The 21,271-nt window shown below is 41.6% G+C and overlaps 1 protein-coding gene across 1 annotated transcript in view; it reads left to right on the forward strand.

Moving 5' to 3' along the window:
* The window catches only part of LOC126383012 (BMP/retinoic acid-inducible neural-specific protein 3-like), a 41,030-nt gene extending 25,784 nt beyond the window's left edge, over window positions 1-15,246 (forward strand). The window contains exons 5-8 of the mRNA XM_050033361.1: window positions 4,276-4,381; window positions 4,463-4,699; window positions 10,434-10,656; window positions 13,952-15,246. Coding sequence (XP_049889318.1) covers window positions 4,276-4,381; window positions 4,463-4,699; window positions 10,434-10,656; window positions 13,952-15,086 — 1,701 coding nt within the window. The 3' untranslated portion in view covers window positions 15,087-15,246. The remainder of the gene's footprint in view (window positions 1-4,275; window positions 4,382-4,462; window positions 4,700-10,433; window positions 10,657-13,951) is intronic.
* Window positions 15,247-21,271: the final 6,025 nt, after the last annotated feature.

Genomic DNA, 21,271 nt, shown 5'->3' on the forward strand with positions numbered 1-21,271 from the left:
AACAAGTGGCTAAATGAGACTGAGCTTTACAGCCTCATTGTGCGATGGATTTTAAGTCATGCGACTGTAGTGTAGTTTGTTTATAGCCTAAGGTTAGCTTTTCATTTCTGGCAATTGCATTAAGGCTTAAAAACTCAGAGTGGTGGTCATTTCTGAAGATTATCTTGCTGAACAAAACAAATAAGTATCATAAGCGTTTGTTGCCACAGAGCTTATTTTCTACACTAATTTGAAATCTAATGAAAAATCCCATTGGCATTTGGACTTGGGAACTGCTAACTTCCATGTCGGCCAACAGAAAAACATCATCCCTCAAGCACTCTATGGAGCAAACGTGCAACATTTCTCCCAGAAAGTGGGTAGAAGAGCATAAAATATATATACTTAAGGAAAGTACATGTACCTCAAAGTAATGGTGAGGTTCAGTGCTTCTTTCCACCACTTCCTGAGATTCAGTCACAGCACGTTAGCCGAGCAAAGTTTAAATTCATGACACTTTGGTAGCTCAACTTTAAGATAACATGCACTAATAAATCCTTTAATTCCAGCTCAGGGAATTTACTTCCATAACTTCTTTAATCAGGTGGGATTAAGAACAAATGCTTATTTGCAGAATTGGCCTGACACCAGGAGATTCACCTGTTGTAGCTGCAGGGGTGCCGCACATCTAGCTCTCCTGTTTTGCTCTCTTCCTCTCGCAGCTTATTGTTGCATAAAACTCATGTGTGCAGAAGGACCAGGGACCATTTGATTTGCATCAGACTGATAAATGTATTTGTTGAAGCAAATACATTTATCAGTCTGATGCAAATGTATTTGTTGAAGCTAGATGGTCAAACGTGTCTTTGCCAATCACCCATTACAGACTAATTGACTGACTGTTTTAAAGCAGTGGAAAACAATATTACAAGATACAAGGTCTCCGAGCCACCGCCTCCCCGGTGTCAAGCTTTAAAGAGGAGAGTGAAGAAGCAGAGCGGAGCAGCAGCCGTGCGTCCTGTACTATAAAACACCAATCATCCATTTTATCATCTGAAGTGGCCATTAGAGTGTACACATTAATCAGCCTGAGGGGCAAACGTAGATGCTAAAGTGAGTAGCCGCTGATGAAGACAAGTGCCCCATACCCCCCCCTCTTCTTCCAGAACTGAGAACGTGCTCCTCTGGTTATGCATCAGCTTGATGGATTAGAAATATCATTCCATTAATTTCCAGCAAGGCGGACTTCCATTCATTTGCCACTTTGCGGTGTGTGTGGAGTTCAGGCAGATTGAAGATAAGAGAGAGAGAAAGAGAGGGAGAGATGAATCCTACGTTTTATGAGAGATGTAAAGCAGCACCTGCGATACACGGCCATTCATTAAAATCACACACAATATTGAGGGTTCAGTGAGAAATGGAACGGGATGCTGAGCACAAACTTATGCTAATATGCAGTAAGTTATGTGTTTTTGTGTTTGTCAGAATTTCAAAGTTTAACATCAAAATAAATTACTGTTCGAAATAAGCCGAGGAGCGAATCAGTTTCAAGTTTTCCAGTCGCAGGGAGGTTGATTTCTTCTCTCAGATCAGAGCAAATTTATCTGTCTGAGAAAGCTTTCTAATTGAAGACCTTTTTAATATTACCTCGGTGACTCGCTGCATTCAAATTTCATTTGAGGCATAAAAAGCCTTTGATGAGTCTTTTTATGTTCTACTGTCCTTCTCTATTTGAAAATACACAAGAGAGATGAGTCAATATAGGTCATGTCGATGTGACATGACGGATGACTGTCCCCACAGACTAAAATAATGCCTACCAAACACTACAAGACTTTGAAAAGACTTTTAAAAGACAAAAGTCTGACACCTGCTCACATCTAAAGACAAAGTGAATTTCCGTCACAGGCAAAGATTTTGTAAAGACTGGTGATCTTGTAGGGTCAATATTTTCAAGACTACAATTTCTTTTGAGATTATTTCCTTTTCTTCTCCTGATGGAAAATATTACACCAATCTCCCTTCAGGAAATATGACATATTAACAGTTCCTCTGCAAAAACACATAATTCAAGAAACACAGATAAAAGACGTCATATGTCGACAGTATTCTTGACAATTCACCATCAATACAATCCATAAAGATAAACTGTGTTTGTGTACAAATGTTACATTTTGGATTTTGTCGCCTCAACTTGCTGCCAGCCTCTGTTGTTTAGGTGCACTATTTTAGTTGGAGGAGATTTTGGGAATGAGAGGCAAACTGTTTCAAAAATTAAGATTCCTTACTAAAATAAGTTCTGATTGGTGGATCAGATACACGCCAAATGAAACACTGACTCCACCAGTTCTCCCCATTTTCCATAGTCCAAGAGAACCAAGATGGTCTTGTTCATGGTCTTGTGCCTCCCCAGAGTTCCCTCCATGTTTACAGAGGACCTACAATATGATATTATCCCGATACTTAGGTCACGATACGATATTATCGCGATATGTTGAGTATTGCGATACAATATATTGCAATTTATTACCTTTTTTTCCAACTGGGAAATATTTCCCCAAGGAAAACTTTGTCAACGTTTTACCTCATAAGAACAGTTTTCAGTCTGTTCATCTGACTTCAGTCATTTTTATTGCAGCAAAATGTGACACAAAGCAGACAGACTGACCAACACCATCATAAAACCTGTCAGAAATGCTGCATACACCTGACAAACTGAACTGTTAGCAGACTTAACGCCATCTGCAAGGCCAGATTAAGCGCGAGTGAAACATTTTACATGCATGTATCCTGCTAACTCAATGGCAACACCCATGTTAAAAGTGTTGTCTGTTACATTCTTGAGCTGCATTTTGCAGGAGGTCGGTGATGTGCGCTCCAGTGTGACTTTCGTGTACTGCTCTAGTTTGAAGAACGTGAGACAGCGGTCGGCCATTACTCTGTGAGATAATGTGCCGTTATTGTCACGTATGAATCCAGTGACCTTGAAGCCCAGGCGTCACAAGTTAATGCCACCCGTCCTGCTGTACTCAGATTCTTTAAGTTTATGCTTCACTTCTCTGTAGAGCTTGGGTACGGCCATTGGGACGGAGTCGCATACCTAGGCTCCAGTGTTTTTAGCATGTAACAAAAGCCTTTGTTTTCAACAGCTCTGTATGGACGCAGATCTTTGCACATGAAGTAGATGTGTTATTTTCTTCACTCTCTCAGAGTTGGATGGTAGGTTGATTTTCAGCAAAGCGGGTTTAGCATTAGCTTGGCCATCAGCAGCTAACACTATCAGTATTTTAGTCTCATATGACACAGCTTGCAAACGGCGTGCATCATATCCAAGTCCTCCTTTCCTCCCATGTCAAAATCCATTATATGTAAGTCCAGATGTTTGATTTAAACAAATATTCTGATTTCTTTCTCCAGTTCCTCCATCTTTGTTTTGATTAACTTCCTGCCAAATGCCACTGACTGAGACGTCTGCTGACCTCACCAGGAAAAAAACATTAGCACCATCTAGTGGACCGATAAAGCAACTTAAAAATACAAAAGTTCTATTAAAACGTGTTTGCAAAAATTAATAATGTATATAATAGAAGTATCAAAATGTATCAATTCAATCAATCAATTTTATTTATAAAGCCCAATATCACAAATCACAATTTGCCTCACAGGGCTTTACAGCATACGACATCCCTCTGTCCTAATGACCTTCGCAGCGGATAAGGAAAAACTCCCCAAAAAAAACCCTTTAACGGGGAAAAAAAATGGTAGAAACCTCAGGAAGAGCAACTGAGGAGGGATCCCTCTTCCAGGACGGACAGACGTGCAATAGGATTCGATTTGTATCGAAATGTATTGATACAATATCCCCATGCAAAATATCGCGATACAATGCTGTATCGATTTTTCCCCCATCCATAATGTTTTCTGTCTACCCAGTATGCTGCTTCCTGTTTGGTGCTAGAGAGAGCGCAGCTATTCAGTTTCACTATTTGCATGAGTCAATACTAAAACTTTGTTGTCATATCAAGACAAGATAAAGACTGACTTCAGAAAGCTCAGATCAATTTTATAACCACCTTACACCAACAGTAGAGTCAAGGGATGGCGCACCAACTGAAGTAAAACTCACATTATTTTATTCCAGAGTTGGAAATATGTCTGTGCCAGTGAAATCACTTGAAAGGTGGTTTGGTGTAAGGCTGGCTGTCTTGTTCTGTGTATTTAAAGAGAGGAGGCATCCAAACTCAAGAGCTGACAATTAAAGAAAAAAACATTGACATTCTGTTGATTTCCTCGCAGGTGACAGAAACCAGAACTGGGCCGCTTGGATGCAGCAACTATGACAATCTGGACACAGTCAGCTCCGTACTGGTTCACAGTCCAGAAAACAAGGTTCAGCTACAAGGTAAAACTGGCTAATAATTTCACAAAATTTATTTTCACAGGATCTCAGCCCATCTTCATTCAGTGTGTATTCCCTTCCCAGGGCTGCAGGTCATCCTACCTGGCTACCTGCAGAGCCGCTTCATTCAGGCAGCTCTCGACTACATCGGCTGTAAATCTGAGGGCCAGTTTGTGTGCCAGAGCAGGGACTGCTGGTGTGAGTGCAGCGCGGACTTCCCTCAGTGTAACTGTCCTCTCTCTGACCTGGACACTCTGGAAAGCAACCTGCTGCGCATCAGAGACACCTGGAGGCTGACCAACCAGGAGTTTGAGGAATCCGGTGAGTCAGGGATTTTAATTCACTGTGACACACCAAAATGGAGCCTGAAAATGTCAGCTTGAATGGCGCTTTCAAAAACCCACGCTTCTAAAATTCTCAGAATGCTGGACTTCAGAATTCAGGGGTATTTCTGAATAAAAAAAGAATAAATTCAAACTTGGATTTAAGAGCCAGCGTGAAGAAAAACATGTTTTGTTTTTGTTCTAAATGCATTCTTGGCTGTTGAACACTGCCAGCTGCCAGGCGCTGAATCCAGAGACCTGTCAGTCATTGTGTCAAATCAAATGAGGCTTCTGGTGTTCTCTAGGTGCTCAGGGCTGCAGTGTGTGAACATACACAGATATTTTTAAAGAGTCCATCTGTTCTCACCAAAGTGCTGTGAAGAATCACAATAGAAAGTGGAATTAAAGGCATAGTTCAACATTATCCAAAAATACGCATATTTGCCTCATCTCACTCGAATATGGGATTTATTCCCCAAAATCCTAGACTGTTACTCTGAAGTATTGTCAGTAATTTAAAGGTATACTATGTTGGTAACTGTTTGCAATCACAACATTCATACTTGGACCCCCCTGCCTACACTGCTTGTACATATGAATGAAAAGCCAATACTTTAGGAGGCTAACAACAGCCCCCCTCCCACTGCACTGGCTTTTGTATGTAATGGGAAAGGTTACGATCGGTATTCACACACAAGTCAAATGACTCTGCTGTAGTCACGTGTATTTATCAGCTCTGGCTCCAACAGGCAATGATGGAAATACAACACCTGGGTGAAGGTAATTTTAGCCCCTTTACCGATTAGATGCAATGACACACCACCACAAAATACCATCTGTCTCCACCCAAGCAGCGCTCAAACATTGTTTCAAATAGGGATGCACGATATTGGATTTTGCCGATATCCAATATGCTGATATGTAACAACTCATTTGACCGATAACTGTTATCGTGATGGCCCAACAGCAGATGGAGACCTGAAATACAATACTTTTCAGTGTATGTAATATTCAGCCATTGTGCAAATTAAGAAATACCATTTTGGCCGATACTGATGGTTAATTTTAAAGCAGATACCAGCCAATAACGATGACGTGCCGATATTCTCATGCATTCCAAGTTTCAAATATTGGAGGAAAAAATGAACTTCAGGCATTTATAGATGGAGCAGGAACAAATGCATTTGAATTAAGTTAAAAAGCCTTTATTCAAAAACATGGTGCTTATATTAAAAAACAGGTTTTCATCAGGGTGCTTTTCAATGGCTTTTTAACTTAATTCAAGTGCATTTGTTCCTGCTCCATGCATGAGTGCCTGAAGTTCATTTGTCCTTCCCATATGCTGACACTTTTCTTCAAGAGCACTTGTGATTTTCTTGAGTTTCATATGACACAAACAGCCCTCGAGCACACCACTACCTCGTTCTCCATTGTTTCAAATTAGTTTGCGCTGAGTTTGAAGAGACTGGATAAATAAAAGATATATAAAAAAAAGTAACCAACATTTTCCCTGACCTCCATGCTACTTTCTACTGTTTATTAACCTGTTTTCTGGTCTGTACGTGACACAGGCAAGCATGCTTGTCTACTGCAGAGCCATGTACATTACTCTAGTCTATTGGCAATGAAAAAGGAGTCTGTAGCCTATTTTTAGTGAGTTTTTCTGTATTTAAAAACCTGCATATGCGCGCTAATTTGGATGTAAAAGGGTTATAAGCAAACCACTGGCACCTACAGCCTTGTTTCCACCCAGGAGTCTGGTTCAGTTCAGGTCATTACACATTAGAACAGTTATTTTGGTGTTTCAATTGTTAAAAGTTGTGGATGATATCAACAGAACTGCTCCGTTTCATCCCATTTTTGCGTTACCCCTCTGTTAAGAGTCAAACAGAGAACAAACATTGCTCTTTGTCTTCTCCTTTCTGTTAATGTGCTAACTGGCTAACTAGCATCTTGAATCTATCCTGTCTGTTTCCCTTGACAAACCAATTAGTACAGACTACCGCCACCTGCTGGTATGGATTTCCTCTCATACAGGCGCAAAATGTACATGCAAGTTGGGTGTTGGCTGTCTTTGCGGTGTGTTCAAGTGCAACATTTTGGCTGAGACTTATATTGTGTTCACACCAGGCGCGAATAAGACACTTTGCGTGAGTGGATTACATGTAAAGTCAATGTAAAGACGTGATTAGACGCAAATTTTTGCCAGGCAGCGCTATGGACAGGACGAGAATGACGCGAAATACGTGAATTAAATGGTCCGAATTAAACAAGTAGCGCCATTTCGCGTCATACACTTATTCGCGAGAGTTGAAATATCTGAACTTCAGTGACCAATTCGCGCTGCAATAGCCAATCAGCGTTGAGATCCTCTGGGATGTATGACGCCAAGGACATACCGGCAGAAGTTTATACATCTTTTCAGTGATTTTACGCTTGTGTGACACACATTATTCACACGTATGAAGAGAGTCAACACAAAATATTTTAGCATTCAAACTCACACATCGTGTTTGATACGCTGCAACAGTCAACCTTTGTCATCACTAGTTCTGTGATGTTGGTTCATAATGGCAGAGGGCAGAGTCTGTGCAGCTAAATACACCACCAGACACTTGATGGTCATATCTGATAATTGATTACTTTTGTACGAGTCTATACATTGTTTTTTTGTATCTTGCATCGTATATCTCTAAAATAATAATCTTTAATATATACTTATAATAATGTATTCTGCAAATATGCTGTCTACATAAAAGGGTATGAAACATACAAAAAATAAATGAAAAAAGATGATAAAAGGGAAAAATATGAATATGAAATCATAATGATGTTGAACTACTCCACTTCAGTATTGAGCTAACCACTACAGCTGGAGCACCACTGAGCTTATCATCATGGATGGTGAATGTAACTCTGCACCACTGTGGAGCTCCTTCATTGATTGTATGTCATTGATTGAGAGGCCTGGTGTATAAGAGCACACTGTATTCCCCTCATTCATGGCTCTTATAGTCATTTCAGCTCTGCGCTCTTGAAAAGGGCATCTACACACTTAAATGGACCAACAGTTACACAAAGGCTGGCCTGCATCCAAGCATCTAATAATATATTATTGCATTAATTTTGAGACAGTGCTATAATTACCATAAACACACCATACCAGGAGATTAGTCGCCCCGACTGGCATTTACACAGCAATTTACGCAGATATTTGCAGCTCTGATTGATTGTTTGTGGCACAAAAAGGGAAGAGGAACCTGCTGTTAGAAGAGGCAAAGTTTATATGGCTATACTATTACAGTATCATGGCAGGATGTATTGATGTTTGTAGAAAGCTCCTGTGACACAAACCCCTGTGGTGCTCATACTGAGTGTTTCAGGTTTGTGTCAGTTTTTTATTTTAAAGGGGCAGTTCACCCCAAACTCAAAACTACACATTTTCCTCTCTTACCTGTAGTGCTGATTATCAATCTAGATTATTTTAGTGTGAGTTGCAGAGTGTTGGAGATATCAGCCGTAGAGATGTCTGCTTTCTCTAGAATATAATAGAACTACATGGCACTCAGCTTGTGGTGCTCAAAGTGCCAAAAAATACATTTGAAAAACTCATCATCAATGTCTCTTTCCAGAAATCATGACCTGGTTACTCAAGATAATCCACAGACCTTGTTGTGAGCAGTTTCATGTAGGAACTATTTTCTGTCTACCAAACTATACCTGCCAACTGTATCACCACGTAGAAGAAAGTGTGCATCTATTCACAGATGAAAAGCTCCTGCCTGTGACAGAATGAGATGTTATCATTAATGGCGTCCTCATCAGCTGAACTGTAACCTTAGCTAGTTGCATACTTGCTTGTGCACATTAATACAGTTGTGTTAGACTTCCTCGCTGCCCATCATTTTGATGGACAGGGTTGTATAATTGCATCATAGTCTATCATTACCCGTCACTTTAATTTCCATTTTTAATGATAATGAGACATATTTAACAGCATTTAATTATCAATCATTCATTTTTATTTTGTAATAATTAATATGTAGAACAAGCTATTAAATTGTGCATTTATATGGAGTGGTGTGATTTGTTTGAATACTGGAGCGCACCTATGAGGCATGTGCATGCATGCAAGTTGTGGCTCATTCCGAAGGTTATGTAATAACGGTTCCTGATATAGGAACGACCCTGATTCCTGTCACTGCGGGTGGTGGGCCCATAGGCCAGTGGCAGCAGGTAACTTGTTCTGGCTAAGCCTGGCCCAGCCCGGCCTGGCCACCAGTCACTCGCTGGCAAGTTCCACCCCCAGGTCTGGCTCCAGGGTGGCGCCCCGGTGTCCCCACACCAGGCAAGGTACTCAGTGTCCGAAAGTCATCAGGGTCTTAATGAATCGCTCAATGTCTGGCCCTTCCCCTGGGACCACTTTGCCTTAGGAGACCCTACCAGAGGATATTAGCCCTGGACAACACATCTCCCATGGGGACTTGCAAACCCCTCCACCAGGTTAAGGTGGCGATTCTCTCAGGAGGGCTCTCCTACCAGTGTGGCACGTCCCACTGGTAGGAGGGATGAGGGTCTAGTTACTGAAATGTCGCAATGAATTTATTGTTTTTGCAAGTCAGACAATTAGCGGGAGTTTGTCAACAACTTGCAACAAAATGTTTTTCGTCGTTGACTAAATTTCTTTTAATAGCAGATAGAACAGGCATCCCATATGCGAAGGTTATGTCCTTGCCACAGCGGCCGCAGGTTTATTTTCAGGTTGCGGCCCTTTGCTGCATGTCATCCCCCCTCTCTCCCCCCATCACACTTAGACTATCATATCAAATCCAATGAAGGCAAAAAAAGGCCAAAATATGAGCTAAAAAAATAAATAAATACATAATGACGGAAACATGGGAAGGCCATCCCTCATCCCTCTCCTATGCACCTGTTATGAAATAGATGTGTGAAGTACTCTTTTGTTCTGGAAAATATTTGGTTAACATGAACTCTGGTTCCTATAGATTATCTTGAGTAACTGGGTCATGATTTCTGCAAAGAGACATTGCTGTTAAGTGTGTTTTTGGTGCTTTGAGCACCACAAGCCATGTGGCATCTCGTTTCATTATATTCGAGGGAAGGCTTTTCCCTTTAATTCAGCCTGTTCAAATTAAAAGGAATGTATGAAGAGAGTGACAGAGACTGGAATGCTTTAATGTGTGCACGTTTGTGAAATAATTTGTACCGGATGAAACACAGATGTGTCACCGTTAGAAAAGTTTCCTCTTGTATCAGAAAATGTCAGGCAACTTTTCAGACTCACATCATTTTTTGTTATGTTTGACACATGTGATTTAAGTCACTGTGCCTGTCCCTCCCTACTTCACATTTTTGAAAGCAGGAATAGCAATTTTGCTTTCAGTGTCACTCATGCCTAATTAGAGACCAGTTGCTTTGATGGTGTATAGTACTGCAAGCAGGTAACAGGTGGTGATTAACATATATTTCTTTTCACAGAAACAAAATATGAAAGGAGTTTGTTCTCTGACATGCTCATGAGATCAGCATTCCTCCCTCCAAAGAAAATCAAAACACGCTTTCTTGGCATGTTGCAGCTGTTATTTCTCCTCTTGAGCTGTTTGCTTTTCTGGGACAAACAATGAGGAGTCGACAGTTTTTTGGGATATTGTTACCCTGCGGCTCATAGCCACAGGCAGAGTTTACTTATTCATGTTCTTTTTCCCTACCAGAGGAGTTCCAAAGCTTTGTTGGGAAACTGCCAACCCATTACGCTGTAAACACATCTGTCGTGGAACACATGTGGAGGACGGATGCCAGCCTGCTCCAGCGCTACAAGCAGCTTGAGACCAGTAGCGCCCAGCTTTTCACCAAAGCTCGCCGCACCGCTAACAAGCTCTTCGGCCTCAGCAAGAGGTGCCGGAAACAGCCCAAAATAGTCCTGCAGAGGCCGAGGTAAGAGGCAAGGCGAGAACAAGAGAAGAGAATATTTATACTGCAGCCTGTTAACCCAAGGTGCTCCCCAAAACTTATAATTATGAAAATGATTTATGCGCCGGGCGCTGGGAGAAAGCAGCAGAGCGGGACGGTACTTATTAGAAGGCACTTGAGGAAAAGTAGTTGTGGAGTGAGGTGAAAAGTGCTGACAGGAGTAAAGCTGCTCCTCTGTTCCACCCGGGGGGAAAGACAAACGGGATCATGTTTGGCCAAACAGACGCATTTCACTGTCTGCAGGTTTAAACAGCATCACAATCAATCCAGCGCCTTAAAAATCCTCATATAATAATCCATTTATTTTAACCGAATCACATCCAGGAATTTAAGCTGCCGTGGCCAGTAATACATGACGACTTTGCTTATATTTATGACTGTATTTTTTTTACTGTTACAGCTGCTGCTTCAGCAGCACTCCCACCTGGATACTCTATTTTAGCAGTCTATCAGAGACCACTGTGGTCATAACTTCACTCAGATTTATGTCTCTCTCATGTGCACTCTATGTTGATAGCTATTTCTGGCAGGGAAATTAACTAAATGACACAATCCATCAGCTCACTAGTCAAGTGCAGGCACTGCCTCCTCAGTCCACAATCCAATTACACGTCTTTATCACACCCCCTCTGCTTGTAAAAAAGAATTCAATAGCGGTTTAGGGTCAGTGGTTAAGTCTGTTTTTTTGTTTGGTTTTTTTGTCCATATAAAACTGAGTATTTGTGGTTTTCATTTTCACATCGTAATTGTATTTTTAAAGTGTGGTATGTAACCCTGGAGAAAGGTAGTTGATTGTTAAGTCTCATTCCCAGGTCGTCAAATACTGACACTTTGGTTTGGTGATTCGATCTGACTACCATACACAAAGTGTCCTCATACAGTGGTTCGTATATTATCCAATAAATTAGCGCCCCATGAATGTCATCATCACTATGGCTGTACCTGACTCAGAATTAAGCCAGTCGAATCAGATTTGGCTGTTCAAAACCAATATTCAACTATTCGTTATTTTTTTCCCATATAGTGTTTGAGAGTTTAAACAGGGTTCAGCAGAACGTCCATATGACAGTGACCTTCACGTAATATAATAAACAAGCTTACTACGCTAATGACTGATCAGAAATGTGCAACAACCAGGCCCCCAGGAACTGTGCCGGGCTTTGAAGCCAATTTTTATAGTGGCCAAACAGTGGTACTACAATTTCCGGGGTCTGTCATGTGATGCCACTGGGCCCAGAAAGACTTCTTCTCATAGACTTACATAAAGAAAGAGACATCTATAAATCCGTGGATACGTTTTTTTGAGTGTCACAACCCCATCAACATGACTCATTCCACTGTCAAGATTTAATCTATTTGGTCCGAGAACATTTCTAAAGTTTAAAAGAGCTGCAAAATTGATTTATTTTACCCCCATACAAGTTAGCGAAGCCAGAAACTGGAAGTCAGCCGTTCGGCCGACAGAAGTTGGCCTCTAAGCCACACTCAGCTGCCATAACTCCCATAGGCGCCTGCTCTATGGCCCCAATGATGTGATAGCAGTGCCGATTATCTGGGTAATTTCATACTGCAGAAATAGAGCAATTTTGGCTTCATGTGCCACTGAGCAACTTTCAGAAGAATGAACAAGGCCCACCACCAATGCTGTATCCAGGTCTCTTATTACATCAATGGCAACAACATCTTTTGCCAACACTAGATATCAAACAAAAGCCAGGGGCGGTATCTGTGAGGTGTAAATTCACCACTTCTACACAGAAGGCGGAAGATAACCTCTCCTCCTACGGGCAGCTGCCTCTGTGTCTGCAGCTGTCTGTATCAAAGAGCAGTGTGAAAGCGAGGAGCGCTCACTCTGCAGCTAAATTTGGGGACCAAAGTGTCTCCAGAAGTACACTGCACACTAAATGATCAAAAAATAAATTACAAAAAAAGGGAAAGGACTGCTCAACTTGAAGGAATCTCAGTCGACTGAGGGGTCTTCGCCTGATGTTTCAAATCTTCCACTTAGTGGGGACAGCCCTAGTTGTCATGTTACGTACTTAACATATAGTTACATACTTGGTGTAAAGTTATGTAGGTTAGGTTTAGGCAAGTAAAGTTACTTAGGTTAGGTTTAGATGGTTTAGGTTGGGTGTTGTTGCGTTATGTACTTCACATAAAGTTACACACGTTACGTACAGTAAGGTTTAGGCAAATAAAGATATGTGGGTTAGGTTCAGGAAAAGAAAATGGGTCCCTTAAAATAACTCAGTTCACTTGGTTTCACATGGTTATTGAGCAGTGATTTCCTGGGAAAAAAATTGTCTGTTTTTCATACGATATCCTTACAAATAAGCATCCCACAAATTACCATCCCAAGAATGGCGTCATCACGTCAACGTATGAACTTAACTGAAGGTTTCATAGGTTAGGTCTAGGCAAGTAAGGTTACGTAAAGTTAAGTTGGATATGTTGGGTTAAGGAAAAGAAACATGGTGACAACGTACCCTAAAATAACTCAAAGGTTTCACATGGCACATGAACACTAGTCTCCTGGGGCAAAGTCATGTTCTTGTTTGACCCATCCACCCCAACCTGCCTCATTAGGAAGACTTTTGCTCTTTATATTACTTTCCTCTTTACTCCTGCCAGTACATTGGTCATGTGATCACAGCCTTCCCGATTAGTGGGTTATACACACATTACTGGCTCATGATTACATGGGTTATTTACGAATTGTGGTGCATTACTTTTCATAGTTATATGTGCAAATAGTGCATGAGAACAACCTGACCCAAAGCACCGGTATTTGACAACATGAGAATGAAACTCCAGAGTTACATACAGCACCTTTACTATGATTTCATTGGGCTGTATCTGCTGTAAAATTAGTATAAACCTGAAACAAAAGAAAACAGAATAAGAACAAAATAAGTATGTATGTGCATCTTTTTGTATGTGTGTCATCCCCACCCATCTGCACTACAGAGGGGGAATTCAATAGATTAAAATATTCATTTTGATCTGATTTTTTTCTTCTGGAACTCCAGCTGAGTCGGAGTTTGACTAAAATTGTTTTTGCCGCACATCAAAACAACACATATTTTTTGTGAAAGACAGGATTAATCTTCATGGTCAAAATATTTCCTTCATTGCATATTCACAAAAAACAATGACAAACACTCAAAGAAACAAATATGAATCACTCTGTAATAGCCAATACAGAAGCGTTGTGTCTGTAAACCTGAAGTGTTTAACACAGCTGTCATCTCGTCCTCAGGCCTCTGCACTTCTGGCTGAGCTACGCCCTCTCCATTTTATACTGCAGTGAGAACAACCAGGTTGGTGCTTACAGTGATGAGAGCCGCAGCTGCTCCTGCCAATACAACCATCCACCTTGTCAAGGCCTCATTCCCTGCTCTGTGGGTGACGGTGTCCGCTGCGCCTCCTGTTCCACAGAGAACAGGACACGATGCTCCAGCTGCAACCTCGGTTTCACCCTGACCCAGGGAGCCTGTCGGCCTGCTGTTCCCGACCCTACGGACCCCTACCTGGGCTTAGAGAGTGACCGAGACCTGCAGGATCTGGAGCTGCGCTACCTGCTTCAGCGGCGAGACCCACGCATCGCTCTGCATGCTGTGTTTGTGAGCAATGATGTGCGTGTAAACACTTGGTTTGACCCGTCCTGGAGGAAAAGAATGCTGCTCACCCTCAAGAGCAATCGAGTGAAGTCCAACCGCGTTCATATGCTCCTCGGACTCGCCCTTCAGTTTTGCCTCACCAGAAACAGCACTTTGGAGCCGGCGTTGTCTCTGTTTGTGAATCCCTTCGGGGGCAGCCATTCAGAGAGCTGGACCATGCCTATAGGTCAGCACGGATACCCAGACTGGGAGCGAACCAAGCTGGATATCCCCCTGGACTGCTATAATTGGACTTTAACTCTAGGAAACAGATGGAAAAGCTTTTTTGAGACGGTTCATTTCTACCTGAGGAGTCGTATCAGGGACCCCGTGGGAGTGACAGGAGGAAACAAGAACATGACGGTGTACTATGAGCCTCTGGAGGCAACAGAGCCGTCTAACAACATCGGCTACATGAAAGTGAACAGCATGCAGCTGTTCGGATACAGCGTGCACTTTGACCCCGAGGCAATCCAGGACCTGATTCTGCAGATAGACTACCCGTACACTCAGGGATCACAGGACTCGGCCCTGCTGCAGCTGGTGGAGCTGCGCTACAGGGTTAACCGCCTCTCGCCTCCAGGGGCCCCTCACGTGGATCTGTTCGCCTGTCTGCTGCGCCACAGACTCAAACTGTCCAGTGCAGACGTGACCAGGATACTCACTGCCCTGCAAGCTTTCAGTGCCAGACAACCAAACTACGTGGAGTACGAGGCAAACAAACTGTGTAGTTAAAGGCCACTATTTGATGTTTTGTACTATTTCCTTGCCACAGACAGGCCTGTATCCTTTGTCAGCTGGATCCATTTGTGTCAAGTGTGTGGTTTGTTGTTCAAGGCTTTGTTGTACATACACTATGTGCAATTAAATTTGATGTTTTCATAATTTCAGTGTAGTTTTATGGATTAAAGCCCCTAAAAACTTGGTTTCAGATCTTAAGTATTTCACTTTAATATTAAAAATTTGTGACAAAATAAGCAACATTGAAATTGTCACTTCATACACACAGTAGTACACGAGACAGATACAAAAAAAAAAGAAATTTCCCTCCTCCTCCTATTGCCTCTAGTGGCATTTTTTAGATCTACCATGGCCCATGGAAAAGGGATGCACAACACTGGATTTTTTTTGCCGTATTCCAATATGCCAATATGTAACTTATTTGTCCAATAACCAATACCAATATTGATATATCTACTTTTTCACCACCTAATTTTAGTGATCATCAAGTCTCTTCTGTAGTGGAATTAACATCATATTATGCATGATGGTCCACCGGCAGATGAAGACATGAAATACAATGCTTTAGAATGTATGTAATATTCATTCATTGTGCAAAATAAGACAAAGCATGTTGGCCGATTCCAATAGTTAATTTTAAAGCTAGTATCGGCCAATACTGATGACATGCCGGTATTATCGTGTTATTTAATGTCAATCACTGCTCGTGAACTGCGGTCAATCTAGGCAAAAAAAAAACAGAAAATCGAACCTGTTCCTAAAAATTTTTATGACGGATAAAAGTTTCGGACTCAATGTGCAAACATGACTGACACAATGTGAGATTCTACTTATTTTTAGCCATTTAAGACTCAGGGCCGAATTCACAAAAGGATTGCATGGCTTTTGCGGCCACTAAACCGATAAAAATGGAGCAAACAGATACCGTCTAATTCACAAAGCACGCGCAGAGGGTGAAATGCTCCACTAACTGCGCTGCCAAGCAGATTGTGTCTCGGTGCTCCGGTGTTATTTGCACGTATTTAAATGAGGTAATATGCATATATTTGGCGCAAAAATCTCTCCCTCTCTATGCAAATGAGCCTCATTGATAAACAACGTCTAATTCACTAACACCAGCGCTAATAGCCACACGCAGTTTGAGTGAAGTAAATAACGTCTTTAGAAAGCTGTTGCAAACTCGGCGCTCCTCTGTGGAAGCCTCTCGCCCAGACTTTCCAGTGATCGTGGCAGCAGTGATCGTCTGTTAAATCAGTCTGTAAATAATATTTTGACATTATTATTATAATCATTACTTTTATGGCATCCGCAGATATTGATGCGTTGAACAGGTGACAGTCTGCGGTCGTTCTCAAGACGCACTTCTGTCACGCACTTCAAAAGCAACTTTCAATAATTTATTTTACGAAACGGGGGCAACAAACGTGAACAAAAACGGTTCCATAATTCATATTAAATTCAAAAGATAACGAAAAAAACAGCTACAAGTGAGAGGGAATAGTGATAAAGTGGTCAGACTTGGTCAAATCCACAGCCTCACCCCATCCGACACTGTTAGACTGACTCACCAGCAGACATCACTACATGAGGGTATTCAGTACTTTGCCAAACACTTACCATGCCATGCCATGCCATGTGGCTAAGTGCAATCAGGGGCAAATCAGGGGCAAACTGCACTCAGCTGCCAAACTTTGTGGGCGTGTTTGCGCTGGTATATCATTAGCGCAATATCCTTTGTGAATAGGACGTTAAAACGGAGCAAACTGTGGGTGCAAGTGAAGTGCAATTCAAGGTGCTATCAGTGGCCGCAGTTCATTCTTTGTGAATTAGGCCCTCACAGTGGCCGCAGTTCATTCTTTGTGAATTAGGCCCTCAGTGTGCAAAGGCCTTTAGACAAGACCAGGGACCCACAGCCTACTGTAGATGCCTGAGCTAGGCAAATGGGAGGCCCAGCTCTGGAAGACAGCTGGGTACCCCACTTTGGAGGGCAAAGCAGGATCCCCCAACCCCTAAGACACCCTTCAAAGCCCCTGAAAAAGTGCCCCGCCCCTTATGCGTAACACAGTTAACACAAAGACGAGGTGTCCACTGGCAGCCACATCCAACTCATGCAGGCCCAACGGGTGCCCCTCTGCAGTCCTGGAGGGCCAAAGAAGGAGGTAGAGAGGGGGGAGCGCCAAAGGGGCAAAAACAGTAGACTTTTAGAGTCGTAGGGCCTATACATTCTGTACAGTGTCAAAAACAGGTTGTGATATCATTGAGGAAAAAAAGGTGAGAAAATTTGCCAAATCAGGAGAAATATGGGAGAACTGTGACCCCAGGAGCAAACCGGGAAAGGGCAATGACAAACAGGATTCTCCCGGGAAAAATGGTAGGGTTGGCTGGTAATCGCACCGCCCACCGCCCGGACCAACGTCCTCATTTTACAGCTAAACAGTACACTAAAATTTGTTTTCGAAAACATCTGAGGCAATGCAGTTACAGAATCTGAATTCATATTTGATCAGCACTGCCTAGTTTAACAGTTTGACCGCAGTGATTACCATGATAAATGCTACATTATAAACGACTTTGCTCTGAATGGCTGTTTTCATTAACATGTAGTAATACCATTAGAAACAATTCTAGAGGGCAGAAGAATAGGATTTTTTCCAAGAGCAACTTTGATATGTACGTTGTGATTACAGTAACAGTTTCAGCAAATATGACAAAAAGCTATTTTCATGAAGGTTACCAACTACAGCTTTAACGGCAAAAACACACATAGCAGTAGCGAGATGTGACCTACGGCGAGCTGTTGTGCAGTTGCCTGTATGCTGTCAAACTTTAAGTTGGGATACAGTAAACAGGGTCCTACGACGCCTGTGACACATTGACCTATGTGACAGAATTTCTTCCTGCCTGAGAGACATTGACACACCACCCAGCCACAGCAAAATATGACTATTGCCACTGCTTGGCATGTTTTCTGCCTCATAGTTCAACATATGATAATCTGCTTCATCACGACAGTGTGGGTGTGTTTTGATCAGATCTGACTGACAGTGGCCTGACAACACAAGCAAACAACCTGCCAACTGTCACCGTGTTCTGATACAAGTATTGCTCATCTCTGAGTGGGGCACAGAAATGCGTGACATCATCCTTTCCAAATTTGCCAACTTCAAATCAGCGAGGGAAACAATGACAAATCCAGAGATCTCTCATGTGAGATAACCAAAACTGTTCCAGAAAATATTGCACTCATGTACGAGTCCATTGCTCCGAGTAAGAAGCAGAAAGAGAAAAATAACTTGTTATTATTATCACGTTACAATTTAATCATTTTCACACAAAACGGTAGCATGCACAATATCCTCCCAGCCTTTCTAGTTATCTCACTGGAAAGTCTCAGTGCTGTGTGCTGTGTTGTTTTTGCCCATCTGGAGCCTCAGAACACAAGGTCTCCATTCTCCATTGAGGGAATAGCCTCGGCACAGATTACTAAGTATATAGTGAGAAAAGGGAGGGTCGGAGCAGCCTGCCTCTGTTCCTTTGCCGTCCCCGTCCGCCATTCACAGTTACTGTGATAGATGAGCTGGGGCGCCACAGAGACATGCCCAGCATCAAACAACAGTAAGCTAGGTATCAGTGGCAAGGATAGTGCTCTCGCCCTGCACCGGAGTGAGTTGGACCCTCACAAGAGCGACTCTGACCAAAAGGGAAATCAACTTTAATCCCCCAGGGGTTTTCGACAGCAGAGCCGCGGGCTAGCAGCATGGTGCGGCTTTGATTAGACGAGCATCTAAAGAGCTTGTAGCAAAGACGTAGCTTCATCAAGATTCACCTGACATGTTTCTCCTGAGATTAAAGCCAGACACAATTTGCTCTGATGCTATCATTCAGAATGAATACGAAGAGGTTGTTGATGCCGTTGTGATTGTGAGATGAGGTGCTGAGCATACTACCACTACCACCGCCCCTGCTGTCATTCAGGTTACTGTATGATGCACCATGCTGCAGTGTTACAGTAAAAAATCTGTTTAATCAGTGTATGTGGCACAGGCTACATTTTCAAAGTTTAAAATGGTGCTCAAGGCATTAATTTCAATACAAGCATCTTCTACAGGGCTGCCTTTGAGCTTAAATATTGATTTTACAATGTTATTGAACAATTTTAAGACACAGCTGCGCCGTCTCTAGGCTGTAACACAAGTCTTTTACTGAGCCGAGACATCACAAGAGCATAGTATTAACAAGTTATCATGTTAGAATCACCCTTTAAATTCCCTTTATGCAACCCTGCCTTTTCATTTTTTTTCTAATGCTCTCATTTTATAAGTTATTTCACTTTATAGCAGTTTATGCACTGGAGGCAGTTGCTGTAGTAATATTTAACACGCCAAAAATCTACAAACCTGCACTGGGTTTTTTTTAATGACTGCAGGGGAAAGGTTGTGTTTGAGAAAGATATTGAATCTGGATCCCATCCCAGAAAGGGTTAATTCTAGTGGTTAAACAGTGAGCATCTGGTGCGATTTTAGAATCTTTTTAACAAGCAAATATTCTGCATCTGGGTCTGAAACTGTGGTGCAGTGTAATTGGAAGCAGTCCAGTGTACCTCTGGGGTGAGACACAGGGAAGAGAAGGAAGGAGATTGTTGTTATGAGCAGAACTGGTTTAGAAGACAGGGTTTGGTTTGGCATGCTCCTCCTCAAGATCAGCTTGAAAAGGATTTTTAATATAAAGAAGACATCATCCTAGACTGCATTTCTGTCAGAGGTTAATGGACTTAACACTTTAAAGAGAGGTGTCTTTATTTCTTTATTTTCAATTGATTTGGATAAAACACGGAAGCCACATTAGCGAAAGTAATTACATAGAAAGTAAGTACCTTAAAACTAAAGTTTTAGTGTCACTTAAGGGTTACCATTAATTAGGGCCAAAAAGCATCTGAAACAAACCTTTTGAAAGCTTCACTAAAACCTCAAGGATTAAGTGCACAAAGAAAAAAGTTACGACCAAGGTTAAAAAATAAGCTTCGCCATCATTAAAGCAATAGTTCAACATTTTAGGAAGCGCACTTATTCACTTCCTTGCTAAGAGAAGACTTACCATAATGTCTGTATGCTGAATATAAAGCTAGGGAGTGCTGATAGGGCTGCAACTAACGATTATTATCAGCTGTTGATTATTGTCTTGATTATTCGATTAGTTGTTTGGTCAATAAAATGTCAAAAAAACAATAATGTGAAAATGTCAATCAGTGTTTACCAAAGCCCAAGATGACAATCCTATAATAAAAAAAAAAATCACATTTCAGAAGCTGGAGTCAAAATTTTTCCCTTTTTTTTTGCTTAGGAATTGCTTAAACCAGTTAATCATACATGAAATTAGTTGCCGATTAATTTAATAGTTGACAACTGTTGCAGCTTTAGCGGTTTGCTCAGTGTTGCACAAGGATTAAGCTAACATGTCATTTTAAGATTTTGTTTTTTTAGCAATCAAACAATTATGATGTAACATGTTAATTAGTGAGCTTTAGAGTTTTTAGCAGGCACATTTGGTGACATTTAGAAAGTCAGTGTGGCTTGTTATCCCCGTTTCCAGTCTTTAAGCTAAAGTTAGCCAAGGGGCTGCTAGCGTTAGCAGACGGTCTATAAAATATCGATCAGCGTTTACCAAAGCCAAAGTTGACATCTTTAAATGTTTTGTCCATGACCCAAAGATATTCAGTTTACTGCCATGGAGAAGTAGCCTGAAGAAACCAAAAATTATTCACATTTAAGAAGCTGGAATCAAAAAATTTTCTTTTTTTTTTTTTTGCTTAAAAATAGCTCATACCAATTAATCATACATTAAATTAGTTGGGGATTAAATTAATGGTTGACAACTGATCAAGTTATCATTACAGCTTTAGCGGTTTGCTCAGTGTTGCACAAAGATTAAGCTAACTTGTCATTATAAGATTTTATTTTTTTTTAGCAATCAAACAATTACGATGTACAACATGTTAATTAGTGAGCTTTAGACTTGTTAGCAGGCAAATCTGGTGACATTTAGAAAGTCATTGTAGCTTTTGTTATCCCTGTTTCAAGTCTTCAAGCTAAAGTTAGCCAAGGGGCTGCTAGGGTTAGCAGACAAGGCATTTAACAGGCAGAACTTGACATGGCATGCCAGAATGTCAACAACCAACGCAC

The sequence above is a fragment of the Epinephelus moara genome, chromosome 21, assembly GCF_006386435.1.
Source record: "Epinephelus moara isolate mb chromosome 21, YSFRI_EMoa_1.0, whole genome shotgun sequence".
NCBI lineage: Eukaryota > Metazoa > Chordata > Actinopteri > Perciformes > Serranidae > Epinephelus > Epinephelus moara.